The sequence below is a fragment of the Coloeus monedula genome (assembly GCF_965178545.1).
Source record: "Coloeus monedula genome assembly, chromosome: 3".
NCBI lineage: Eukaryota > Metazoa > Chordata > Aves > Passeriformes > Corvidae > Coloeus > Coloeus monedula.
This window is the reverse complement of record NC_138783.1, coordinates 28,337,568-28,364,397: the sequence shown is the minus strand read 5'-3', so window position 1 is coordinate 28,364,397 and position 26,830 is coordinate 28,337,568. Positions and strand designations below refer to the sequence as shown.

Below are 26,830 nucleotides of genomic sequence, written 5' to 3'. Positions count from 1 at the left end.
GAACCTATGTGTATTGGTATTTGGCTATTAGGCTCGTGGCAAGTGGGCAGGTGTTTTCACTGAGTCATGGGACCTGTCACCCCATCACTCCCCCCTCTATTTACTTCTGTAAGCATTTAACATGATTATGTCTATTCAGGTATCAGCATGAAGAAACACGCTCAGGTCAGTGCAAAACTATGCACTGCCTAGTGATTGCTTTTTAAAATAGGGATCAAAATAAGCTACAGCAGCTGCTTCTGCAGCCAGGCCAGAAGGGAACAGAGCAGCATGCTCTAGTTGCTGGGTGAACCCAGGGTGATCACAACTGCAGGAAGGTGGTAGATCCTCAGAGACAGAGACTGCAGCTCTGCAGCAGAAAGGAGGAGGACCCTTCCCATTCCTGCCCAGCTGGTGACTAGTCTGCTTTCTAGACAGCTGACAAGGTAAGAGGAAATAAGAGCTCTGGGACAAATGCCAACTTGCCTCTAGACAGAAGGTTAAAGGTTATTTATGTGATTAACACAAAATCTAATTTAGGGCACTTCATGTTCACAGGGCCGTTCAAGGAGTGCCAGGACTGACTTGAAAACTGATGTGGCATTCCTGAAAGGAAAGAACATTAGTGCCAGTTTTACTTGAAACATAATTGGATTTGCAGCAACAACGTTCCAGAAAGCAATGAGACAATCAAGGGTATCAGGATACTTAGTAAGTTATCAAATTAGCATTATTAAAAGTTAATTCTAAAGTTTTAGTGCTGGGTTGGTTTTGTTTTTCGTACAAGAAAAAGATGCAGGTACCTTCCCCTCAAAACCCTGCTTGGCTTTACAGGACAAGAGCTTCAAAAAGGATGAAATATAAAAGGGCCTAAACCCAGCACAAGCAGATTGGTCCTGTGTTAAAAGCTGAATAGTGTAGTATAAGCACATACAAAATGAGAAAGGAATGAGCATTTTGTACTCCATGGGTAGTTTGGCTCTTCTTAGAAAGACTTTCTTCCAAAGATTTTATTTTTATTTTAATAAGAGCAGCTTATTCTCATCTGCAAAGCCAGGGCAAAATCAGGCCAAGTGGCAGCTATGTTCATCACCACTGCCTTTCTTTGTGGAGATATCAAAAGACAGGCTTGGAATTGCTTCAGCCTGGTGTTAACTTCCATTTTGTCCTCATTTAAAGCACTGTCATATTATGGGGTAGTTCAGACAAGAGAAGGAGACTGTTGCATAAAGGGAGTTTTATTTTTAGTAAAAGACAGTGGCAGATGGTTCTCTCAGCGCAGCCGTCGGCCTGAAGATCTGGTGATGGGAGTTGTTTTGGTGGGGTTTTCTTCCTCTCTTAATTCTGCCGATAGCTCTAAAGAGAGTAAAATGTGTCAGTAATGATCACTCCACTGCTCTGAGCAGAGAAAGCTACAGGCAGCCTCCACAGTGCTCTGAAGCCCATGACCAAAGGGACATCCCTGTTGGGCCAAATGTGTAGTCCTCTCCTTTCACCCTCAGAGCACACATGTGCAGTGCCTTACCATCCTCAGAGCTGTTCTCCTCGTCGCTGGAGAAGGTAACGATGGCTTTTTTGCGTGGAGGGCGCTTTTGGGCACGCTTACGATTTCGGAGGGTGCGAGACGGGGGTGTGACAAAATCGTCATCTGTGTTGACTGGGCCCAGGGGCTGGCGGCGTGAACCTGTCAAGAAATAGGGAAAAAAAAATAGAGAAAGGTAGCAGCTTTCTGTCTGTAAGAGTGAGGAAAAGTCTCTAGGTGTCTCTGCTGGACTACAGGATCAGGGGAAGGCTGCAGTCTCACAAAAAGGAACATACTTCCTATTGGTTTCCGCTTGGCTGGCACTGGCATTGGAGTTTGACTACCATCCTGGCATGTCTCTGTTGAATCCAGTCCTCGGTTATGGGAGGCAGAGAACTTCTGCTCCAGCTCTTCAGCTAGAGCCTGAGGGAGATGTAAAAGAGTGGTAGAAAGGAAAAAAAAAAAAAAGAGAAGGTGAGGGGAGAGAAGTATGACATCCATAGCAGAACTGCCATGAAGTTAAATAAATGAATTGATAAATTGTTTGGGATGAGGAATAGTCTGCCTAAAATGGAACACTGCAGGACTTTCCAGTCACTGTATGTAAAAAGCAATTGTTTTTCTGGCCTGGACTCTTGTCCCACATCCTTACTTTAGTCTCCGGTTTGATGCCTGCTCTGCGGAATCGAGCCAGCACAGTTTGGAAACAATTGTAGACAGTTGGATCTTGGAGCTTGTCTGCAAAGCAGTCATAGTTGTCCTGCAGCTTGTGAAGGCCCCGCTCCGAGATTGGAAGCAGAGTAAGGCAGTGGGACAGATCCCGATACTGACGCTCAGTCCTGGGAAAGACAAAGATCACCATTAGTTCTTTCAAAAAGGGGTGTATGAAGATGAACTAATAGCATTTCCTGCAGGTGCTTCTGCCCTGCAGAACACGAGATTCAGGTTGTTCTGTTACAAGTCAGTGACAGGGTGCTGTGCCACACCATACACAACCACCACTGTATTCCATGACACTGACTTAGTGCCTGTCGGAAAAACAGGAAGGCTCCACTGCTAAAGAACACAGTCATTTGATTGAAAAGTGTCAAAAGTTATTGCTGACCAGGAGGAGAAGACTCAGGTCAGGATTCCTCTTGAAGGGCCTTATTTTAACCACATAACAAACCCCCCCCTTGACTGTTAATTTTTGCATGTTTGAGATGGTCTCAAGCAGAAGCTGCATTTGATGTTCTCTCTTTCCTGGCTAGTTACATAAAGAAGGTCATAGTCATTAAGTTATAAAGACAACAAATAACAAATGCTGTATCAGAGAAGGACTACATTCAAATTCCAGAAAAAAATTACTGGAATAAAACCAAAGGGAAAGAAAAACAAAAGCACATACTAACATCCCTAATGTAGATCACTGTGATGGAATGGGAGGCAAAAAAGTGAGGCCAAAGCCCCTATTTTTAATATACACAAAGCGAGGGCCTGAAGTCTGTCCTGCACATGCTGTCTCAGGATGTTCTGCTCAAACCCAGACAGGTGGAGAACAAAGGTGCAGCATCCAGGTGTTTCCACCTTTAAAACCTGAATGACACCTGGCAAGTTGCTATGTTTAGAACTCCAGAAATGCTGAGGAGAGTGATGGTGGCTGCAAAATCTTTTCTGATACGCCCCTGTTTTAGCCTGGAGCAACAGTCTTGCTCTAGCAGTACTACTAGTGTGCATCAAGCTGATCATCTTTGAGGTACAGAAATATCAGGACATTCTCCTAAAGGCTGGACACAACTTACATACAGATGGTTATTTACAAATGTGGTGTGAAGAGCTCACCAGTGCTCCTGGGAGGCAACTTGGGAGAGAGGGACCACTCTCCACTCTTGCTCAGGAAACAAAATCCAAATATTTTGGGAAATATGCAACTCCCTGAGGCAGCTGAGCGGATCACATGCCCAGGCACTGTGTACAAATGGCCAAGATAAGCAGACACAGCTTAAATCTCAAGGGCAAAGCCACAACAATGGAGAAGGAAAACCACAGGAATGGGGGAAAGCAGGGTACACCAAAGCCAGTGGAAGTTAAAATGAAGATATCTAACTGGAAGTACATGACAGGGAAGAAGATAAATTTCTATTATTCTTCTTGGAAGGAAACAAAAAGTGTACACCTGGGTGAATGAAATTATAGCTTGGGGAGCAGGGAAAAAGCAGCAAAAAAACCCCAAAACCCAGAAAGAAAAATGATATCCCAGATTCACAGTGTGCATCCTGCACTCTAATCAGCACAACGAGCAAGGCATGCACATCTTGGAGACAGAGCAAAGCAAAAGCCAAAGTGTATGGTGGCACAAGCCCTTGAATAAAATAATAATAATAAAAAACCAAAACAGAATCCCAGGCATAGACTGAGCAGCCCATGCACACAGAACAAGGACAGGCCTATATCAGCTTGATAGTTGAGATCACTCCAGGCAGGATGGCTGGAGAGATCCCAGCTTCTCAGCTGAACACACTCATTTCATAGCTGAGTTACAATAGCCTGTAGAGAAGGATCACAAAGGTATGTAAAATCCATGTGCAGGATGTCTCCTTGCTCAGCTGTAATGCAGATCTAGACTGTCACACAACTTTTTCCTTAAAAAAGGAAGGAAGAGGAGATAAATCACTGCATAATAAAACCAGAAACCTTAATTTATAAGTATTCATGTATTTTTAGGAGAAAGTACTTAAAAAAAAGGAACTTAATCCAAGTTAAGTCAGCATTTGTCACTTTGCCACGTGAAGAATATAATGGGAACCTGTTAGAACCACCACATACAAGCTCATTTCTTCTAAAAATTCCTGAGAAGCAGAAGCACTTGGCAGGAAAATGAAGATTACAACCCACCTGGCAGTCCGGAATCTCTGACAAAGTTTCTCCACCAAGCTCTCTGTTTGTTTTTCTTTTGTAATATATGAGAACAGATGTCTGCAAGAGGAAAAAAAAAAAAAAAAAGCAGAAGTTCAGAGCCCATAGAGGAATCCCCATTTCAGGTGGGAGGGGTATTGAAAAGGCAGCAGTGCTGACTTATGTTTTCCCCCCTCAAAACCATGCTTGTGACATTTTCATTACTAATTTGCTGGAAGTGTGTCGTTGCATTTTGGATCAATGCAAAAGTGAGCATTACTTTGCACTAAAATGGGAACAAAGCCTAACACAGAACTTAAATGCTAATCTAATCTCATTTTTTTTCTTAGCTTCTTGAGGAATAGAGATACCTGGACTTTAGCCCAGTTAAGTACTTGTGCATTTTGCACTATGTTCTCTTAGAAATTACTGAATAACTTCTATTTATTAAGAAGGTCCTGCTGCCCTCCCTTTTTCTTGTACCAACATTTCTGTTAACTTTAGTTCAGTCAGGTTGCCACTGGCCTGGATATAATTGTTCTAAAGCATTTCCTTGTTCAGTCTTTGTTATGTCTACTACCACCACACCAAGCTGCTTTTCTAAGATACATAACAGAGACAGCATTCTCAAGAGTCCTCCCTTTGCATTTGTTCCAGCATCAATTCATCTTTAACTTCAATGACCAGAACTATGGCAGTACTCCAGGCAAGGTCTCACCAGCACTGCCAGTGCTTCCCTACACCAGAAGAAACTGGGCTGCTAAAGCAGGAAGTAGAATGCATCTCTAACTTTAGCCATACCTGTACAGAAGAGGTTAAACAACTTCTAAACATTCAGCCTTATACTCTGTTCTGCTAGTTTCCATCTCAGTTTTTAATCACTAACTGTTGCACTCTCCAGTTAGTCCTTTAACAGTGATGGTCCCACCACTATCCCCATCTTTTTTAAACCTCTCTGCACTGCTTCATACCTAGCCTGTGCTTTTGTCCACCATGGTTTCCAAGTTAAACCTGATCCTCTCCACAATGTAAGCATTTCATATAATGCTGCATGGGGAAATAGTTCAGTTTCAACTACTAATACTCTTCTTTTCCTATTTAAACAATATGTGGTGTGTTAACTGATGATCAGGTCTTTAAAATTAATTATCCTTATACTAATTTGATACCTATCTATTTTGTTAAATCAATACTGCCTCTTCTCTTATTTGCCAGACACCTCCAGTTCTCTCTGTGTATGTTGCTGGAAGTCAAAAGTCTTACACCTTCCTTAACCCCACCAATCACACTTTAATGAAATTGTTACACTTATTATGCTCTCTGTCTGTGGTAATTAATTAATTAAATTACATTAAATAAAAACAGTACTGAAAATTCCAAAATTATTTGGAATTTTTCTACATGCTGCCTCTTGTCTCCCTGTGATGGTTTGCTTCACTTCAGACATTAACTTCCACTTCTATGTGTGCTGTCAGGAACCACAAGCTGTATTTCCCAGTATTGCACATTACCCTCCTTAATTAAAACCGAAGCAAAATATCCATCTACTTTTGCCACCATAAATTAATTTCAGTCTCAGTTACACCCTCCCTAATAGACTTTTTCTGTGTCTTGCAATTCCTACCTATCCTAAATCCCATCCCTCTTCCTAAATGCACTGGATTCTCATAGGTGGAAAGGCTAGTTGAAAAATCATGGGAGATTTTATTGTTCCTCTCTTCAGCAACAGCAATACTTTTGTCTAACACTCCCCTCTATAATCCATAGTGATTCAAATGACTCAGAAAAACCCTCATGTGGTTAAGTTCCAGAAAGGAGAGGAAAATTTCTGTGCTTTACCAATAAAGACATTATTAGTGCTGTCTATGAGCAACCAATAACCTCAGATTGAAATATTCCAACATCTCTATAGTCCAGAGTAAGGCTTTCTTGAAAAAAACCAAAAAAAAAAAAAAACCCATAAAACAAACCACCAGAAAGGCACCTCAGACCCAAACCTGTTACTATAACTACTGCTTTACTAAAGCTGCTTACAAAACTTCAGTAGCCACCAAAATGACAAAGGCAGCAGAGTCTTAAAAACCTGTTGTGTTTTCCTAGTGTTGTGTATCCATGTTCCCATGTGAAAAACCAACTATTTTCCTTTTCTAGAGGGAAAGTAATTTTGAGTTAGTGGTAACTCTTTGTAGAGTCTCTCCTCACTCCCAGCTGTGTGGCTTTAAAATCAATTCCCCTCAGCATGACTCCATTTCCAGTACAGACTGAAAAAGTCAGATCAAAGAGATGAACTGAAAAAGCATTTTCTACATGTCAGTGTAGTTTTTCTTCCCTTGGTATGGCACCCCCTTTGCATAAACATAGTCCTGGCAATAAGAGATTTATGTAACCTCAGAATACCTCATAATAGTGTGGAAGGATTCCTCCTCTATGCCACTGTTAGGATCTGAGAGATGACTGATGATGTCTGGAAGCAGGTTGTAGACAGCATTACCCTGTGCAGAACACAAGTTTCTACATGAGATACAGCACTATAAAGGATAATTTGAGTCAAGCCAAATAAGCTGCCCACTTGATCCCAAATCTACTGGCTGAAAGCACCAGTTTTTTGAAATGAGCTGTACATAGCCAGCCATGCCTACCCAGGAGTATTTGGCTGGGGGGAAAAATCCCAGCTAACCAACAAGCTAAATACTACACCTCAGCTCTGCTCTTTGGCAGACTTGGATGCAGTTTCTTTGCTTTCCAACCTTGTCACAACCCAACAAAAAAAGCTTTCTGATAAAGGAAACAGCCTTTCAGTTCATGGAACTGCTTTGTATCTTGCCTCAAAAGGTCCAGTCCATATTCTCTTTCCCACTGCTTATAGATTTGTCATACACACTGCAGAGATAGGAAGTCAGTGCAGTCAAGTGGCCAGCTCTGCTTCAACAAAGCAGACTGAGACAGAAAAGCCCCAGTGTCACTGCAGCCTCTCAGGCAGTACATCTCAAACTCTGAAGGGCCCATGTGAGGCTGCACATGGAATGAACAGTGTACAGGGGGTAACACTGCTCCTGTTCTTACCTGCTTGGGCAGAAACTGCTGCAATTTAAGTATCTCAGTGGCCCACAGCCAAGAACTACCCGGAAAGATTTCAGAGAAGGTGCATTGCCTGAGCCATAAAGTCAGGGAACTCTGCTGTAAGGCCTAAAGGTGAGCTACAGAAAGCTGTTCCCAACCCTGTGCTGGGCAAACACAAGCAAAGGGAAAAGGCAGTGGTTTGGAGCCTGCCTTCCAATGTGAATGGATGAGGTCAAATTCGGCAACATCAGGCAGGGATGAAGCAAAGCTTGTATTTCTTTCAACTCCCCTTATTTAGTCCACAGAGAGACACACCAATGGCTCTACACCATTAACACACCTTCTCCAGAACCCATGTAATTGATGCAGCCTCCAACAGCCCTTCTCTGCTCTTGTGAAATAAGGTCCCAGAGCAACCACTTGCCTTGTTGGCGAGTTCACTGAAGAAGTTCTGAGCCACTCTGACGATTGCCTCCTCTGAGTCTATGAGCAGAGCTGCCATTTCGCTCACTTGGCCCTTCACCTTCACCATGTCTTTGAGGATGAGGTGAGTCATCACCAGCCCAGCCGTCTGCCTCACGCTGGGACAGGGGTCCCGCAACCTGACAGGAGCAAACAGTTACTGCAGCACGCAGCGAGGGAGTGCCTCTGAGTTACTGGTACTCATGACAGCCTATTCCACAGCCCAGGCAACCACAGCTCTGGTCTCCCTGCACCAACATCTTCAATTTGCTTCCTTGGGTCATTCTCACCTTCTGGGGGCCCGGTGTCACTCTTCCACAGGGTTTTCATCACATGTCCTCTTCCAACAATGAGTGTAGCATTACCTGGCATAGAGATGAGATGTCCAAGGCTCCACCAGGTTGGGGAAGCGGATGGCCAGATCTCCTGCTGCAATAATGAGGTTGGATCTCACACCAGGCAGAGCGGACTTCTCCATCATCGTGAACAGCAGACGCAAGTGTGAGTCACAGAACTCAGAGCTAACAAGACAGGGTACAGGAAAGAAGGGACAGATAGCAAAATTCCATCTCTCAGAGAGCAGAGGAAAAAAACCAGCTTAAAAAACAGTGATCTATGAACACTCTTCTGTGTTTGTTCTTTCCTTGGGAAAGGAATTGCAACATTTGCTTGTGCTTTAGTGCTAGGAAGGCTGGGAAAAGAACTCTGGCATGGCTCAGCAGTACCTGATCATGCAGAATTTGCCAAGAGTGAGGGCTGCAGCAGCTGACAGCGCCGAGTCACTGTAGAGTCCAGGGCTGTTGCAGATCTTCAGCACCAGTGGAACAAAGGCAGAGAACAGGTGCTTCCCTAGAGTGGGGATAAAGACAGTGAGCATGAGAGTACTGTTTGTGCATCCCACTTTAAGAACAATGACTCCATTTATCCCAGAGCTGCTGCAAGCTACAGTTACTGGTTGACTCACTTTCACCACTGAACAACCACCTCCAGAAAGGCAGAGCCAAGAAACAGACAGCCCATATGGAAACTGACACCATGGAAAATGACAATGCTTCCTTCCAAAGGCAACAGCCTTCCTCCTTCAGGATCTGTTACCCACTGTACCTGCTCTTTCACACAGGCAGGCAGAGCCAGTATTCCTTGGTGGCAGCCACACTTACCATCTAGGAGTTCTGTCTCACAAATACTGCGGATGAGCTCGGCCTCAGTGTCATCAGCTGTGGCTCCCACAAGGCCCAGCTCCTCCTCCATAGTGGTCTCATTCCCTGTGCTCTGTGCAGAGAGGAGACTGTAAGAAAGCTGTCAGGCAACAATAACCTCTTCCTTCTCAGGGTTCTCTTCTCTTCTCTCAGGTGTGAGGTATATTCATGTTACCAGCTGCACAACTAGAGCGGGGAACAGACTGACAGTTTAATAATCCACTTTCCCCCAAGAAGTGAATGAAGCTGTGAAGGGTAGTCCAGGATTTGCCAGTCCACATGCCACAGAACACTGGTCACAGGATCACATAGTAAGGTTGGAAGGGACCACAGTGGGTCATCAGGTCCAGCCTTCCTGCTCCAGCAGGGTCTTCCTAGAGCACATTGCACAGGATTGTGTCTAGATGGTTCTTGAGCATCTCAAGTGAGGGAGACTCCACAACCTCTCTGAGCAACCCGTTCTGGTGCTTGGTCATCCCCACAGTAAAGAAGTTCATCCTAATACTCAGGTGGAACTTCCTGTGCATCAGTTTCTGCCTATTGCCTCATGTCCTAGTGCTTGGCACCACCAAGAACAGCCTGGCTCCATCCTCTTGGCACCCCCATCTCAAATATTTACAGACATTGGTGAGGTCCTGCTCTCAGTCTTGAGGCTTAAGAGGCCCAGCTCCCTCACCCTTTCCTTCTAAGAGAGATACTCCAATCCCTTAATCATCTTTATTGCCCTCCACTGGACCTGCTCCAGGAGCTCCATGTCTCTCCTACTGCGGAGCCCAGAATGTAAAGAAAGCCTAAACTACTGACACTACTAAGATAAGACAGACCTAGGAGACATCCAGCATCAGTGTGTGAGTCCTGCATAACTTAAGGAACATTCAAATCCTAAAAGGAAGAAGTTCAGAGCAGCCTTTGAATTGCTGGTTTTGTGAGCAAGATTATGGGAAACCTTACAGCAAGGAAAAAGCAACACGAGGGAAGAAGAGACATGGGCATTGCAATGGGGACCAAATCTGTATCCAACTGCGACCTTTTTGAAAATCTCATCATAACCTCCTCCTGTGTTGAAAGTGGTAGTGACACTGATGGATGGATGAGGTAGATGAGGAAATGAACTACAAATTTCTCTGTGGACTCAGCAGGGTAAGCATCCAATAGCAACTTACCAACTGGATACCTAGGGGGACACATTTTTCCCTGTTCTTACCCAGGAAAGTCAGCCACATTACACTCTAGAAAACATCCCAAGGTAGACCTAACCAAACAGGGCATTTGTAGCATCCAAATCACATTAGAAAGTCTACTCTTAAACCTTCATCATTTCTACCTAACAGAGGATAGGACTCTCAAATCTTCTGGACCAGGGTTCTAGGAAGCTTTTTTCCAGAACTCAGGGTACAAATGGATGTTCTTCACCACTACTGCATCAGTTGCAAAAGATTGCTCTGGTAAGAAAGGAGGTGATGAGTACAAAGGAAATGTTTGCCTGAAGCAGGAAGATAACCATGGTCAGGACATAATCTTTCACTCCCTCCTCTCTGCCTCTTCAAAACTCAAGACCAGTGTGGGAGTTTTAGTGAATAGGGTCATTCAAGGACCTCAACTCTCCCTGTCAATCCTAACCAGTATGTGTCTGTTTCTATTCCTGAAGCACACATTGCTCTGGACCTCATGCAACCTCAGGATTGCATTCTCCAGATGTTTGCTGTAGCTGGGATATTACAAGAGCTGCCCATAGAAAAAAAACCCCTTGGTTCTCACCTGGGGTCTCTGCTTCTTTGTGCTGGTGTCAGATTGTTTCTTGGTCTTCTCCTCTTTGAGCATGCGGCGTCTGCGTAGCTCTGCACTCACTGACACTTCCAAATATGCTACCTGCTGCAGTGCCACCTGTCCCACAAGGGACACCAGGTGTAGCAACAGGAATGTGGGCAGACTGCCAGCACCATCAGAGACTCTGCTTGGAGAATCCCCTGCATCTAAAGGAGAAAAATTACCACAGTTCAGTGTTAATCTAGACCTCTTCTCCATCAATTAGTGCCAAGCCTCACTGTATAACCCATCTCCACACTCCACAGACTCCTTCACAGCACTCGCTCCCTGCCATGCCAACACCACCAGCAGCCCCTCAGCTCTGTTCTCCTGCAGTTACTCTAGGCCACCCGAAGCAGCACTGGAAACCACAGGTACAGATTTCCTTCATCAACTTTTTTCCTCACCAGCTTTCTGCTCATCAGCCTCCTGCAGCTTCTCCAGAGCTTGCTGACTGCACACATGCAGGATGTCAGCACAGATCTCCTCTGCCCCTTCTGCCAGCTGGTAGATGAGCATTACTGCTGCCTCCATGAAGGGGATCCAGTGACTGCTTGGCTGGGCAAAGCCTGATGAGAAGAGGGAGCAATGTACACACACATACCAGTGACAACACAGGCGGTCTTGCAGCCCAACCCCATCTCCTCCAAACCTCCTGCTGACCTGAGCTCACCTTTACTCACAGTCTCACTCAGGCAACCAAAGAGCATGTGGTTCTGTGGCAGTCGAAAAGGGGCACTGTCCTTCTCCAGTGCTGGCTGCAGAGACAACAGGCAAGTTACTCCCATGAGAGCAGCACGTGAGATCCCCCCATGCCCTTCCCAGTACTTAACCTTGCTGTGTGCACAGTGTTAATCAAGCCCATGCTGGGCCCATAGCAGGGATATCCAGTACTGCTCTGCAGCTAAACATGCAGCAGGGACATTACTGTCACTTGTGATAGCATGGTGACACCACTGGGTGGATTTGAAGCTTGGCCAAATGATGATCCCAGGCCAGCCCAGACAGTTCCACTATCTCACCTTAAATCAAAATAACTCTTTTGAAATTTCAAAAGGATTAATTTAAAATCTGATATTATTTACTCCTTCTCCAGAATGAATGAAGAGGGAAACCTTTAGAGCATCTTAGAGCCATCAACAATAAGTCAACTTGCCTTGGGGTACTCAGAACCATAAGGGTTTGTTTAAAAACAAAATACCACCAGTGGAAATAACAGAGGATAGGTCTGGGTCCAAGACCACCTCACACTTAGGTTGTTGCATATATTCTGTATCAGTCACACCACATTTTAGCTGGGAATAAGATAACCTAGAGGGCTACTAAACCAAGTATGACAATATCTGAGGTGTCCCAGCACACCTGTGTCTGCCTGATGAATATATACTTGAACAAAATAGAATTTACTTGAGGATTTACCAGCTTTGAGTAGCTTGAAACAAAAATTCCTGATCCACCACAATCCTGTCCTCTGTACTGAATTTCTGGTTGGGAGGATGGGTGGGGGAAGAAGAAGAGCTACTTCCACTCAGTCAGTCAAATATTTTTTGTTCAGTCCCTTTTCACATACAAGCTTAACTGCAGACTTAAGTCAACCACAAATTGAATTACAGCCATCTTTAGAACATTTAAGAATGTTCTGAATTGTGTTAACTCATGAAGTTTGTGTGGCAACAACCCAAGTGGGACAGGCTGTCACAGAACGATGCTGCTCTGTGAAGGAGGGTTGCTTTTGTGGTAGAACTCCTGAACCAAAATGTCCCAAATAATTGAGTCAAAAAAATAGAGACTTTTTTCCAAGTGCGCTAAAAAAAAAATGTATTAATTGTTTCCCAGGGAAAGAAGCCATCAACCATCGTGTTGTTCTAAGTAACACGGACAGGTTTGAAAACCTTTCATGTTTTATATTCTGCTGTACAGCTGACAACTCCTGAATATCAATTAATAGGGAGGGCAAAAGAATCACACCACCAGAACATCAGTAGAGGAAAGGGCTTCATGGTTGAGAAAACACAAATCAGTTTCAAATTGGGAGTCTGAAGAAGAGAATTGAAAGGAAAACATATTTTCTTGTGCACTGAACTCTTTACTAATTGAACTCAGCCTGTTGCCTAATGAAAATTCTTTTATTACATGTTCACTGATGTGTGCTAAGCTTTCCAGACAGTGCTGCTGAATGGTCTCAACCTACTTAAATTCAAAATCTGTAAAAATTTAATTACCTCTCTCTCTTCTTCCATACAAGCCATTTTCCCCCTTTCTTTGTTTCTGGGTGACCTCAAGAACATACCCAGAGCCTTACCTTAGGGTTACTGGCAAGCTTGGAAATAACATTGCATACTTCTTGAGGCAGCCTGTAGTCTTCACATGCCTTCTCAGACAGCCCCACTGTCACCAAGATGTCCAGGTTGCTACCTACGATCTCTGGCTTCCCTCTGTGGAATGGAAGGGATGGGGGTATCACATGAGGTGCTGCTGAAAGTTTACAGAAGTATGGATAACCAAGAGAAATACTCCTTGTACCTTGTGGAAGGGAGTGGTTTGAGTAAGAGGAGAAAAAATAAAACCCATCCAACGACTCAAGATACAGCTAGTGGAGCAGGAAATAATATTCCACAGAAGCCAGTATAATCCACTTTCCACTAGGAGACAAGTTTCTCCAAAGTGATCAACACTTCTTTGTAAAGAAAGAAGATTCTTGACTCTTCTTTTTGATCAGAAAGGACCAAAACTTACAAGGATAAGAAAACCAGAAATGTTGGAAAGTAGAGAAGAGTCCAGGAGCTCAGGACTTGTGACATATGCCATTTCTTCCCCTGCTGCGGGAACCAAACCAAACCAACATCGTCCAAAAGAAGCCAATCCCAAATCCACACCCACCCGTTCCCCTTTCTGCCTGTGAAAGAACTTTAGGATCATCACTATGCAGGCCTGTTTCTGACTCGTGAAGGACTGAAGTAAGAACAGCAAGAAGAGCAGGTAAGTTGAATGCCAAAGGGTTACTGGGCAGGGAAACTGAGGAAGTGAAAACCTTTTAGTGCAGATACATTCTTTTTTGCCCTCTGAAAGTGAAACATTCATTTTTCTTCATGCTAAAGGCTCCAGACATCTCTACTCAGCAGCTTCTCACTGTTCTTATCCAAACAGAGACAAAGCTGCAGAGCTGTGACACTGTAAACTCTGAGAAGGGATGGACATTCAGAACACAGGGAAAATAATCTCATCATAATCATTCAGAGCCCGTGCTGGTGGGACCCAGCAACAACTATGTTTAGTTCCAGGCTTCATTACCCCATGAGAAGGTTACTATTTTTGAAGCTAGAGCCAAGAGTCAGCTGATGCAGCACCCACAGTTCTTCAATAAAAATCGACTCCCTGTACATCCTTCCACTCACAGGCTTTGACCTGGCCCCAGGCTCACCGTGCCATCATCCCCAGCAGCACCACAGCAGCGCGGCGTTCGAGCGCCGAGCATGGAGATTTTTCCGTGAATCGCTCCCAAAGCAGCTGGGTCACAGCAGGCCTTATTTCATCTTTCTGCACAAACTCTGAGATCTGCAAAAGCAATGCAGTTAAAAAATTAGACAGAGGCAAAGGAGAATGAACTTCAAAGTAAAGACATAAACTGCAATGACTACCACTTTAATAAAACAGACGCAATCCAAACTCAATGCAAATACTCACTATTTCCTCTAAGCACTGTAAGGTTCCCAGTGACGCATCCACCATGATGAGAGAGAGAGAATGCACCAGGCTCTGTGCCTTGGCCCTTTGAAAGGAGAAAAATAACAATTTTTATTTATTTACATTAAAATGTAGAGAAAAAGCAGCTGTGAAAATCAGTGCCCTATTGGGAGAGCTGAAAACATCTATTGGATAACAGAGTTGATCCCTAGCATCAGGAAAACTTCTCCCACCACAAGCTTGAGTTCTCAAAGTCACCCAACTCAAGTGCCAATGACCATGATGTGGGCTTAAAAGTCCATTGCCTTGTGCACTGGTGCTCCTTCTGGTGCTCAAAGATCCAATCAGAAGCACTAAGCAGCCACTTCCCAGTTTATTTACAACCACAAGTCAAAGTACAATTCCCCAGAATATAAGAAACTGCAAATCTCTCTATGAACAAGTGAGGACGGAGCACAAACTGTAGAAGTGCTGTCTCCAGGCAATATTGTTGGGGAGAAATAAGAAGCAGCAGGTGCCCTTTATTGCCCTGATGGTACAAATGAGGGTGAGTTATGATGCATCTCCCCAGGGATGACAAACCAAGAACCAAGCTCAGCAGTAGGTCCTGCAGGAAGACTGGGATATTCAAATAACCTTACCTTTCAGTTCAGCGTGGAGTATGGCAACTTTTAGTTCTCTTCCTGTCCATACCCCATTCCCAACAGCAGAAAGGGGATGTGGGTGGGAAAGGAGAAAAAAAACCCAACCATCTGATTAGGAAGATCCATACCTCTCTGAATCCTCAGTGGGGTTCAGATAGAGCTGTCTGTAGGCATTCAGCACAGCCTCCTTAATTCCAGGCTCCTTTGACCATATGAGGGGCAGCATCCTGCGGACTCCAAGCAGTGCCTGGGGCACACCAAACTGCGAGACCGTCACGAAGAACTCAATGGCCTCCTGCACCACTGCAGAGAGAACAATTGTGTTAGTGCAGTTCTTCCCCACTCCCCATTAGAGAGGCCATTAAAATAAATTCATAGGAGTACTGGTCTCACAGCAAGCTCTACAAGCATCTAGAAATCACTGCTACTGTCAGCAGAGGGCTTGAGTCAGAATGGGATCACTAGTACAAAGATGTAGATGTCCCAGAAAAAAGAATTAACAAGTTAACAGTATTGCAGCTAAATCCAATGTGATACAGTTAGGGAAAGAGCAGAGAGACTTATCTTTGATAAAGAACAAAATGCTCTTCTGGGAAACAGCAGCTTTGGGAAAAAAGATCTCATAGTCACAGCAGACAGCTGAATATAAGCCCCAGTGCAATGCTATAACCAGAGGAACTAAGCTATTTGATGTACAAATGGGGTAAGGAATACTGTGTTTGGTTCCAGCTTGACTACTCCTGAAATACACTGCCCAGTCTTCTGCTCACAAGACAAGAAAAAACCATTAAGATAGACAGCATCACAAGGCATCCACAGCAGTGATCGAGGAGTTGTACAACAAACAGCTCACAGAGTCTGACCTCTGGTTAAGTAAAAGCTTTTACCAGTATAAGCCCCAACTTAAAATCTGAGTTAAGAACATCTATCAGGCAAGCTGGTATGCTTTCCCTGTCCCCAGTCACATCAGAATACATAAATATGCAACAGAAAAAAATATATCTCTCTTCAACTATTAAATCTTTAATTTAAAAAGGCTAAATCTGAGCACACACATTCCCCTAGCACCAGTCCCTCACCCAGCAGCATACTCTCTCCAAATGGAGATTGTATCTCGAAACACCTCTGCTGTTCAGACACTGAATTTGCCTTCCTTACACTAAGCACAGGACAACAGGGAGATTAAAAGTTATTAAAATTCATGCATCCATAAAAAAACACTGCCACAATCAAACCCCAGGTGTTTAAGTATCAGGTAGGGCACTTTCTTGGCCTTGAACTTCAAGGGACCTGTAAAGGCACTGAACCCAGGAGTTCATTTCTGTGTGTGCAAATAGCTAATGACACCAAACCTTGCTGGGGAAGCCCACATGCTGATCACAAGTAACGTGAGCCCTCAACAGAGATGAGGCCTCAGAAGTGTTTGCATGAAGCCCAGGGCACTGCAATGCCCACACCCATACCCCAGATCTGTGCAAGCAGATGTGCTGGAGAGCATGGGAGAGGGAGTTGTACCCCTCATTCCTTGGAAATGCCAATTTCTGATAAACACTGCAAAAAAGTCTAAGTGATTACAGTAGTTCTAATACTAAATATGAACAGCTGAATAAACTCAAAGGCCTTCTCATCACCACCTTTCTCTACAGCACTGAAGAGGACCAGGCCACAGAACCTGTTGATCAGGCTCATGTTTAACCATAGAATAAAGTCTGAGGAAAGGTGAGGTGGATGAGACCAGCTGCTTAGTTCCCCTCTTGAGGTCAGCATAACACCTGAAGCTGTGTCAGCACACTGAGCATGTAACCAAACCCAGCTTCACTGGCCAGGCTTACTTTGGGAGAACCTCAGCTGAGATGATGAACATACATCCCTCCCCACAGGAGGCAGGGCAGCTTCCACAAGTGAACTCACTTTGGTCCCCTGGCTGGTTTTTTTCATTTCAGAAAGTTCAAAAACATTTTACTTCAAACATTTTTAAAAACAACTTTTAAACATTTAGAAATACCTTTTTCAACCTTGATATTTAAAAAAATGAACTCCTAAAAAGTCTGTTCATGCCCTATTCAACCCCTTCGTGACACCCATTTAGATGGTGCTTGCTTTTCCAATATCCTGGAAGTATCTATGACATCTACTCAATGACGAGCAGCCCCTTCAATCTTTTCTCATTCCCCTGTAGCTCCACCACTCCAACATCTTCTCTCAAGCAAGGGGAAAGATCTAGAAATGATGAATGGGGAAAAAAGGGCCCCATGGTTATTTCACATACCTGAGACAGAGTTTTCGTACATCATCTTGCTGATCAGGTTCAGAGCTTCTGTGATTTTCACTGAGAAGTTGTAAGCATCCTGCAGGTATTGCACCAACATCTCCTGTTTGACCAGCTCTGCTGGAGGCTCCTCTTCCTGTACTTCTTCAATCTTATCACTGCTGTTGTCATGTGGAGGATCCTCACTGTTCTCACCTGGGCATGAACCTATACAGCACATTTGTTTGTGAGCAGTACTCAAGATACAAGAGAAACAGGCGGTTCAGGGCATTTTAACCCTCCTCTCCCCCATGCCACAGTAACACCTCCCGAGAGCCAGGATACAAAAATCCAAATTCTGCCATCAGACCTAGCTACAAAATCTCAGCAGGCTGTGGAGAAAGTTCCAGTGCTACAGTGTGATGCTCCAGAGACATGCCAGCTTAGTATAATGGTATAGAAAGGCATGGTCCAGTTGGGGTAAACGCCATTAAAATGCTGATGGGGTTAATCTGAATTTGATAATTCCCCAAAGATAGATGAGGGCCCTAAAAGGGAACCAGGGAGAAGGCAAACACTACTACTCCTCAACAAAGTTTGTGCAAGTATGGAGAGTTGACAAAGTTAAGAAGATTTTTAGACAATAGACTTCCAACAGAAATATACTCAAGGCAATTGGCTAAGCAACCTTATGCTGAAACAAACACCAAACAAAGTATGCAAAGTCTTGAAAATACACCCAGAGGCTCAGGCCTCAGATAACCAAGACTTTGCTTGAACCAGATACGTGGTCAAGGCTGCTAAGGGTAAGCATTATGTGCCACCACCTGTTCAGGAAGCAGAACTCCTGACAAATTCAGATATGGCAGAAGGGTGTGAGTGGCAACACTGGCTTCACTCCTCTCAGACATTACGTGAGTTAAAGCACCAGAAATCCACTTCTACTGGGACCATGGAACTGTTCCAACCAGAAATTAAGATCAATATGATCCAGCTAAAATGCCAAGGTACTAGATGAACAAACAATCCAGAGATGCTGCAGCTCTATGAGCCGCCAAGTACACACAGACTGAGCCCCACAGGTCAGAAGGAGGGACAGAGTATTACAGACTGTTTTAGTCTGGCTCTGGCATTATCCTGGACTTAGGGAACAGAGTGATACAGTTACCTGTGTAAAGTCTCTTCAGAATGCCCAGGATTGTTGCCTCTTCATTCTCCTCCCCAGGGCCATTGAAAGGTTCCTTCCCCTGGAAGCGACACAGGGCCTTCTGCGTAAGGCGGGCCGCGCTCCTGGACAGTGACATTGCCCAAGACAGTATCAGCAACACGTCAGAGCAGAACATAAGGGAAAGCATCCAACTTTGCCCTGAACACCTGGGAAAGCAGCTCCTACCAGCATCTTGTGCTGGGTGCCCACGTCAATCTCTTTCCACAGAGTAATGTTACTGGAAATCACCCCTTGGGATAAACACTGTCAAACTGCTTGACTTCTTACTTGTAATTCAGCTTCTTCAACAGCCCAGTGATTTGCTCCACTGTACCCTCCACTGTTTCTTCAACTTCCAGCTCCTCCTCTTCCCCTTCCTGCAGTGGTTGAAAGAGCTGCTGGGTGGCAGCCCTAACTTCTGGCAGCATTGCTTCCCACTCTTCCTCTGGGGCAATCACTGGAGCTACTTAAAAATCAGACGGAATGAAGAACACAGACTCAGGTGACACCTTTAATGGGAAGGAAATCTCATCTGGAACTCAGGAGTTCTACTTCCCCTACCCCCTCCCCAGGCAGGCACTGCTCCCATTGCTGACCTCACCCAGACTGCCGTAAGAATAAGACAAGAACTCTGACATTAAAAAAAAAAAAAAAAAAAGGAAAGAAAAGAAAAGAAAAAGAAACCACTGAAGGTAGGAAAAAAAAAAAAAAAAAAAGATGGGTAAGGCAACCATCATTAGCCTTGGACTCGGTGCTGCCTACAAATCAAGTTTAAATAATATCTGACCAAAATCATGACTCTAGCAGTTCTTGAGTGGTAGAAAAGAGAAACCTGAGAGGGTATTCATAGACGTTTTCAGTTCTTACCCTGAAAATAGGATATATAGCTATAAGAACTGTTGATTTAGGCATGGACATTCATATGATCCTTTTATAACACCACCATAAGGAAAACTGTTGTGAGTTTAATCCCAGTTATCTGGTCTCACCATCTCACACAGGTAAGATCTGAGACAAAAGCTGTCACAACCTGGGAACAAACTTAATATGAAGAAAAGTAAATTCTGGACTGTCCTAGAAAGTGGAAAGAGGAAGAAAGGAAATTACCTGCTGTGGGCCTCCTACGATCCTTCATTTCTTGCAGTTTCTGCACTTCTTTCTTCAGTGGCTCATCCAAGTCAGTCCAGTTTAGCTGAAGATGCCAGCAAGAGAAGAAGAAATACGTCAGTTATCCTCCTTTTCCTGAAATGCCAGAATTCTCTCTCTTCCACTCCCTGCTTTAGTTGTCAATCCCCATAGATAACCCTGTTTTGGGAAACTGGAATAATAGACTGGCCCTGATCCTAGAATGAGAACTGCTCTACGTTGCCAGTCTAAGGCTCAGAAACTCAGGAGAAGGTGCAGCTAAACACAAAGAGCTGCAGATTCATGAAGAATATTCTAAAAAACTAATTCAGATCCTAAGGAGAGAAACCCCACAGTGGATTCCAATAAAACTGCTGCAGGTTTTTACCTCAACCAATTACATCCCTCCTGGTCTTCTGCATAGCTGTGAATTACACCAAGAGAGGGATGAGCCCAAGAAAGCAAGATCTGAACCTGGGAAAACCAGAAAGCTCCCACCTGCAGAGTCAAAGGCTACCTTGTTCCTCCTACAAGACACAGAAATGCTACTGCCCTGGCTATAGCAGACTGCAGATATTCAGCCTGCAAACAGACATCTAATCCATCCACCATATTAGTTGGAATTACCTTGCTGGAGAAGGGGTTGTTGGACAAAAACGCAGCCAGGAGCTGGATCGCATTTTTAACCACTATGACAGATTTGTCTTTGAGCCGCCCAACAGCCAGCGACACCACAGACTGAAACTGAGTCAAAGGCAGGGCCTGGCACACAACAAGAGCACAGATAAAGTTATCAAGGAGGCTCAGAGACTTGGGAAAAGTTTACTGCAGATATATTCATGTACTAAACGGCACAGATTGTAGATTTACAGAAAAGTCTAGGGCTCAAAAGACCTCTGGATATATTCTGGTCCAGCCTCCATTGAAAGCAAGGATTTAGGCTATCCGGGATCCTGTTGAGTCAAGTCTTAGAATATCTAGTAATTGTGATGTTTTCCCAGTGTGTGAAAAGAGGCTGTATGCTGTGCCCTTTCTTCTAGTTTGTCCCAGTAACAAAGAGCAGCTTTTAATTTCCACCCCCTTGTTCCCCCACCCCTGGGATCTTTGGTCTCTTGGAAGAAACTGCAGACACTACAATACACAGGGACAATACCTTTCTCTGTTAAAACTTCAATCCCTTCAAACAAGAAGCAGGGTGTGTTCTAAGGGAATTTCTGCCACAAGAGGCAACACCATTTCCCCAGCAGACTTGCCTTGTGCTGAACGATTCGAGTGAAGAGCTGCAGCACACGGCTGCGCACAAAGCTATGGACGTCACACACGTGGGCCTGCAGCATATCCAGGAACTTGTCCCGAGTAGCACGGGCAGTTTCCTCCAGCTGATCACCTTCCAGCAGCTGCACCAGCACTTCTGCCATAGCTGTCAGAATGGCATTTCGCATCGTGTAACTCTGCCAAGACAGGACTTACTGAACTAGGAGCAGACAAAAAGACATGACTTGATATGCCCAGAGTTTGGGCTTTCCAAGGCCCAGGCTCCAGTTTTAAGTGATTGTTTGCAGTATGGATGTTGTACTAAACTTGAGTAAACATGTCTGTGCCTGCAAGACAGAGTAACCTCTGCTATGAAGACAGGCTGAGAGTTGGTCTTGTTCAGCCTGCACAAGAGAAGGCTCTGGGGAGGCACCTTCCAGTACCTAAAGGGGGCTATGAGAGAGCTGGAGAGGGACTTTTTACCAGAGCATGCAGTGATAGGACAAGAGAGAATGGCTTCAAAGTGAAGGTAGGTCTAGATTAGATATTAGGAAGAAATTCTTTACTAAGAGTGTAGTGAGACACTTGAACAGGTTGCCCAGAGAAGCTGTGGATGCCCCATCCTTGGAACTGTTCAAGGCCAGACTGGATGGGGCTTTGAGCAACCTGGTCTAGTGGAAGGTGTCCCTGCCCATGGCAGAGGTGTTAAGATCCCTTCCAACTCAAACCCTGCTATCCAGGTAGGTTCATAGAAGCCAAGAACTGACATGAGAAACACTTACAGCAGGTAAAGAAAAGGTAAGACAATGACAAACTCATTAAGTACTGAAGAACAAGGGATGACAGCTGGGACCTCAGACAAGTGGCAGTCTCCTGTTCTCTGACATCTGATAGTGACAACCAGACAGGAGATGTCATGGTTTCTGTTACCTTTGCATCTTTTAGGTAAGGGCAGAACCTATTCCACAGAGCAGGTTTTGGTTACTTGAGCTCTGTGAAAGAGGTTGTGTTTTCAGACAGAAAAACTGGATAGCAGCATCTCTACCATTTGACTTTTCTGGACAGGTGACTTTGCAGAAACGTACCTCCCCATCAAGGTGAGGCAGGAGAACACTCATGTTGGAGAGCACCAGAGCTGGAATCTGTTCAGCCAGTTCACTTATAAAGGTAGCATAACCCTTGACTCCAGAAGCCTCACGAGCCAAATCCTGAGGACATTTCTGTCCAATTTCCCTGCACAGAAAGATGAAACAAGGAATGGGGTGCCTCAAGTTGCTTGAGATAGAAGGACAAGCCTTGAGGTATTTCTCTCACCTTAGCAATTCACCCACCATGCTTTTCAGACCATACTCTTTAGCCCAGAGGCTCACAGCCTGTGCAAACACTGGGGCTACATGTTCGAAGTGCTGCAACATCTGTATGATCTTCAGAGTGGCACCTTTCACACATGAAAAGGAAGAAAGAAGTCAGGGAAAGTAATTGGGAATGGCTTCAGGAAGAAGGCAGAAGAGCAGGAACTCACTGAACATGTGGTCACAGTGAACCAGAGCTGCAGCAAGCAGATGTGTCACAGCCTCCCGCGTGACCCGGTACCTCTGAAGGCCGATACTTGGATTCTCCAGGATACGGTAGCAGTTTCCTGTCATTAAACTAAAACCAATAAAAGACAGACAGCAAACCTCACTATCACAACTTGAACAAACATCATTCTAGCACACCACACTTCTGTTTGAGAGATTCTCCAGTATCCCCTAAAAATTAGCAAACATCTGAATTTTTAAGGTCTACATGAGGAAAGGAAGCGGTTCCTATACGCGCTGCTTTTGCCTCCAGCTGTTTCCTCAGTTTCCCAATGATCTGCACCCCACAGAGGGCTGTAATACCACCTCACCTCACTGGTAGATTTATAATTTAACCTTTTATCCCTCAGAAGCAGTCACTCATTCCACATATACATCTGCTTCAACCCATACCTGACAAACTCTTCTTCCATGGCTAAATGACCCCAAAGCTGACGGAGATCCAGCTGCAGCAGCTGTGTAAGGAGCCGTAAGAGCGGCTCCCTCTCCTCTTCCCACAAGGATCCAGAAGTCTTGGCAAGGTTCTTCCTGTTCTAGAAAGAAGATTACACAGTGAGATACATCAGCAGCTTCACAACACACAAAAACCCATTACTACCCTGCTTCCTTCAAAATGTAAAAAGTCTGCTAAATTCTACAGCATTAAGAGACACACAGTGAGATGTGTGACACCACAGTGGGCTTTTTTCCCCCAGTTCTTTCCTCTCAGCTCAGGCCAGCAACGGTGCCTTGTGTGGTTTAAGGATTCTACCTGCATCCACTACCATCATCTCTGCCCACAGACAGGAAATCTTCAGAAAATACTGGCACACTAAGTTCCAGCCAGAAACTGAAGAGTGAAATAGAAAGGCCTAGGCATCCAAGTCTCTGCTGATGTTTAGACACACGATTGTCCCTTTGGCTGTTTTCCATGCACAGTTTCACAGGAGCACCAGTGCTCCACATTATGCACTGCTCTTGCTGGCATTATGTTTATATAAACCCAGCTATAACATCTGACAGATGCCACAGAGTTCAGCAAGCTTAAAATTTTATTCTGACGTTTATCATCTTTCCCTCAGCTCCCTCACCTACCTTCCTACCAGGATCTGCCTCCAAACAACTGTTCTTGCAGGTTTCCATTTCAAAGGCATTCATCAGACCAGTCAGCAAATAGCAGTTCATCTTAAGAGCATTGAGATGAGCAGCACGGTCTGCATGGCTCAGCCCAGAGTCGCTCAAGATAGCAGGAAGTTCATTGGAATGGTGGGAAACCACTGAGGAGAAGCAGAAAGTCATGAGCACTCCTTGCCAGGTCCCTCAGCCATGCTCTCTTTTGACGGCTTAGAGCAGTCATCAGATTACCAAAGATGTGTGCTCACATCTCACCAGCTGTAACACGGGCTGCCCCCTGCAACGCAAACCTTGGGCGTGCTGTCTTGTCCTATCCCCACAGCCCTTTGTCAGCTCAGAGAAACACTCGCTCTGAGCTGATACATCCCACAGATGTATTTTCCAGGGACATGGGCAAGAGGATTTTCTGTCGGTCTGCCCTTACAGCGAACATGCACAACTCAGCATCGTCCACCAAGATTACAGACCCGTATGACAGGAATGGGCTGAGGGTGCAGCCCAGCTGGCCGAGTCACATTAGCCTTTATATCATCATTGAGCTGCCAAGGGAAAACAACCTCTCCGTTAGTGCCGCGGCGGCCGGAAACAGCGGGTACCCACCGTGCATCATCAGCTCCAGGGCGTCCTCCTTGACAGCCGTGCCCACGGTTCGGAAGTGGCTGCGGGGCAAACACAGGGCGTAAGGGCGGCGAGCACAGAGCGCCCAGCAGAGGGGCGAGCGCCCGCCCCGCCGCCCCCTCCCTGCCCGGTACTCACTGGAGCACGCTGTACACGCAGTCGAAGTGCTGCAGCACGGCCAGCGCGCCCCGCGCACGGAAGGCGGCCCGGAAAGCTGCGGGAAAACACGGAGAGAGACGAGGGGGATGGCTGTGAGCCGGCGGCAGGACCGGGCCCGACCGGGAGGAGGGCGTGCGGACACCTTACCTGCGAGTGCGGGCGGCAGCTCGCGGGTGGACAGCACTTCCTGCACCATGTAGCGCCCGGGGCCGCCATCCCGCAGCAGATCGGCGGGGGCGAGGGGCAGATGGAACTCCGGGACCACCGCCATGGCCACCACCCCGCACGGCCCCGGGCGCTCAAAACAGCGCGCGCGGGCCGCGCTCGCCCCGCCCCTTCCCGCCACGGGCCTATCAGCGCCCGGCGGCTGCGCCGCGCGCCGGCCCCTCGCCCAATCGCCGGCTCCCCTGCCCTCCCGACCGTTGGCGCGACGTCACCCGCGCGCCCCTGAGCTCCCCGGCGGAAGGGGCGGCCCGGCGGCAGCGCCGCTCTTCCCGTCCCGTCTCGGCCCTTCCCCACGGCACCGGGGGTCATCCCCATGGCGGCGGCAGCGGCAACGCTGCTGCTGCGGGCGGCGGGCCGAGCCTTGCTGAGCCGTGCCGCTCCCCTGCCCCGCGCCGAGCGGTGCATTAGCGACTGCGGCGGGGCGCGCTGGGCGCCCGTGCGGCCCGGCCTCCCCGTGCCTCTCTCCTCGCCCTTGGCAGGGCTCACCCGGCCCATCCGCATCAAGGAACCGCCCAAGCGCAAGCCGGTGGATCGGTGGACGAAGAAGCGGGCCTTATTCGGGGTGTATGATAACGTGGGGATCCTCGGTAAGACACATACCCCGCCCGCATCTCCCCAGCGCTGCGGCCCTGGGGCGGGAGGGGAGCGAGGCTGGACCCACCTGAGGGCTGGCGCCTCTGCCAGCAGTGACAGGGCGGAGAGCATTTGGGCCGGCCGCCCTGGGAACAGCCTTCTCCAGTGGCTGGCTTCATCTGTCTCTGCTCCCCTATTCTCAGGCGGCTTCCAGATCCACCCGAAGAATCTCATCATGGGACCCACTTGGCTGCGAGGCTGGCGGGGGAACGAGCTGCAGAGGTGCCTCCGCAAGAAGCAGATGGTGGGCGATCGGATGTTTGCAGAGGACTATCACAAACTGAACAAGAGGATCCGGTACTTGTACAGGCGCTTCAATCGCACCGGAAAGCACCGCTAGGGAACAGCAGTGGCTTCAGCATGTGGAGTGTAGTTTTGTGGCATTGCAGTCAGAATAAAGCCAGCTCTCACACATCTGAGTTCCCAGTACTTTCTACAATCTTTGCTGTGTATTTCTACCCTGGTCTCAAGGTCCTGCTGCTGCTCCAGCAGTCATTTCTGTGCCCCCTCAGTCATTTCTGACATACTTCTTGCAGCCATCTGTTCCAACCTGAGTCCCTGAACTTGACCCTCTGGTCCTCTGGTTTTTTGGCCAGGCTTCTAGCATCCTTTCAGTCTCTGAGCCACAGGTTCTCACATCTAACATGACAATTCCAGTATTCTCCAGCTTAGGTTTTTCCTCATAGCCGAATTTTTCAAGTTAGTGCCACGAGGTCCTGCCAATATGTCTTTCTGCTAACTGCTTTCCCCCTTGCCCTCCACTTGACTGTGATTAAGTGTGAATGATTCAAATGTTAGTTGAAATGCATCAAAACTAGTCTTAATGAGATTTGGCTCATTCCACACTCATGATGACTTGGTCCCCTACTAGTGACACTTAATGACCAAATGGCCTTTTGTTTATAATTAGGCAGAATTGGCAAAAGTAACTCAGGTATTTAAATGTTTTTGAAAGCTCTTGTTTCTAGTTGTTTCCGTAAGTGTTGCCAATTCCTTTAGAGGAGACTAAGTCACAGCTGGCATCCCTCCAGTGCAACGTCAAACCACTGTACACTTGGGAAAAATCCATACGATGAGCAGGCATTTGCGTGCCAAATGTGCCTTAGTCATTAATTTAGCTGCTAAGCAATTGGGGAGTTAATCTGCTGACTGTATCATGCTACAGAGCAAGGCTGCTCTGTCTCCAAAAATACTTGGTTGGAAGTGGCAAGGAATGAATGGAAAGAACTTTCTTTAGATCTAAGCCTGAGGAAAGTGAAGGCAAACTCTCTGTTTAAACAGCTGAAGTCCACATTCTCAGGAGCAGGGTGGCAGACCTGTGGGACTTTGTCAAAAGATGTTGTGGATTCAGGAAGCATGCACAGATCCAAGTGGAGACTGAGCAGGTATAGCAAATCCTTGACTGAAAACATGTCGGAAACTGGGAGAGTATCAGAGA

At 46.1% G+C, this 26,830-nt stretch overlaps 2 protein-coding genes across 5 annotated transcripts; one reads left to right on the top strand and one right to left on the bottom strand.

Annotated features, from left to right (window-relative positions):
- Positions 1-1,204: 1,204 nt before the first annotated feature.
- On the bottom strand, positions 1,205-25,541 carry NCAPD2 (non-SMC condensin I complex subunit D2). Of its 4 annotated transcripts, none has more exons than XM_082278066.1 (31): positions 25,421-25,541; positions 24,514-24,589; positions 24,358-24,416; positions 23,719-23,900; positions 23,038-23,177; positions 22,587-22,714; positions 22,379-22,502; positions 22,150-22,297; positions 21,064-21,261; positions 20,438-20,572; positions 19,793-19,877; positions 18,974-19,151; positions 18,647-18,768; positions 17,500-17,706; positions 15,359-15,533; positions 14,587-14,671; positions 14,324-14,457; positions 13,205-13,337; positions 11,576-11,660; positions 11,310-11,471; positions 10,855-11,069; positions 9,058-9,169; positions 8,623-8,746; positions 8,263-8,418; positions 7,860-8,037; positions 6,773-6,867; positions 4,376-4,456; positions 2,154-2,340; positions 1,798-1,924; positions 1,505-1,663; positions 1,205-1,335 (listed from the first exon to the last, which is right to left on the bottom strand). In XM_082278066.1, exons 1-31 carry the CDS (start codon positions 25,509-25,511, stop codon positions 1,253-1,255), a joined length of 4,164 nt encoding a protein of 1,387 aa, XP_082134192.1. In that variant the 5' UTR covers positions 25,512-25,541; the 3' UTR covers positions 1,205-1,252. The 4 variants fall into 4 exon arrangements, with proteins under 4 accessions (XP_082134192.1, XP_082134190.1, XP_082134191.1 ...); XM_082278064.1 differs by lacking the exon at positions 25,421-25,541 and adding an exon at positions 24,682-24,814; XM_082278065.1 differs by lacking the exon at positions 25,421-25,541 and adding an exon at positions 24,682-24,814 and having other exon boundaries at positions 18,974-19,148.
- Positions 24,999-25,806, top strand: MRPL51 (mitochondrial ribosomal protein L51). Its single transcript, XM_082278068.1, has 2 exons — positions 24,999-25,346; positions 25,536-25,806. Exons 1-2 carry the CDS (start codon positions 25,073-25,075, stop codon positions 25,730-25,732), a joined length of 471 nt encoding a protein of 156 aa, XP_082134194.1. The 5' UTR covers positions 24,999-25,072; the 3' UTR covers positions 25,733-25,806.
- Positions 25,807-26,830: the final 1,024 nt, after the last annotated feature.

Coding starts and splice junctions, on each gene's coding strand:
- NCAPD2 (XM_082278064.1), bottom strand. CDS start 24,805: ATGGCGGTGGTCCCGGAGTTCCATCTGCCCCTCGCCCCCGCCGATCTG. Junction 24,590..24,681: donor GCTGCCGCCCGCACTCGCAG/GTAAGGTGTCCG, acceptor GTTTTCCCGCAG/CTTTCCGGGCCGCCTTCCGT. Junction 21,262..22,149: donor TGCCTCACCTTGATGGGGAG/GTACGTTTCTGC, acceptor CTGTCTTGGCAG/AGTTACACGATGCGAAATGC.
- MRPL51 (XM_082278068.1), top strand. CDS start 25,073: ATGGCGGCGGCAGCGGCAACGCTGCTGCTGCGGGCGGCGGGCCGAGCC. Junction 25,347..25,535: donor TGATAACGTGGGGATCCTCG/GTAAGACACATA, acceptor CCCTATTCTCAG/GCGGCTTCCAGATCCACCCG.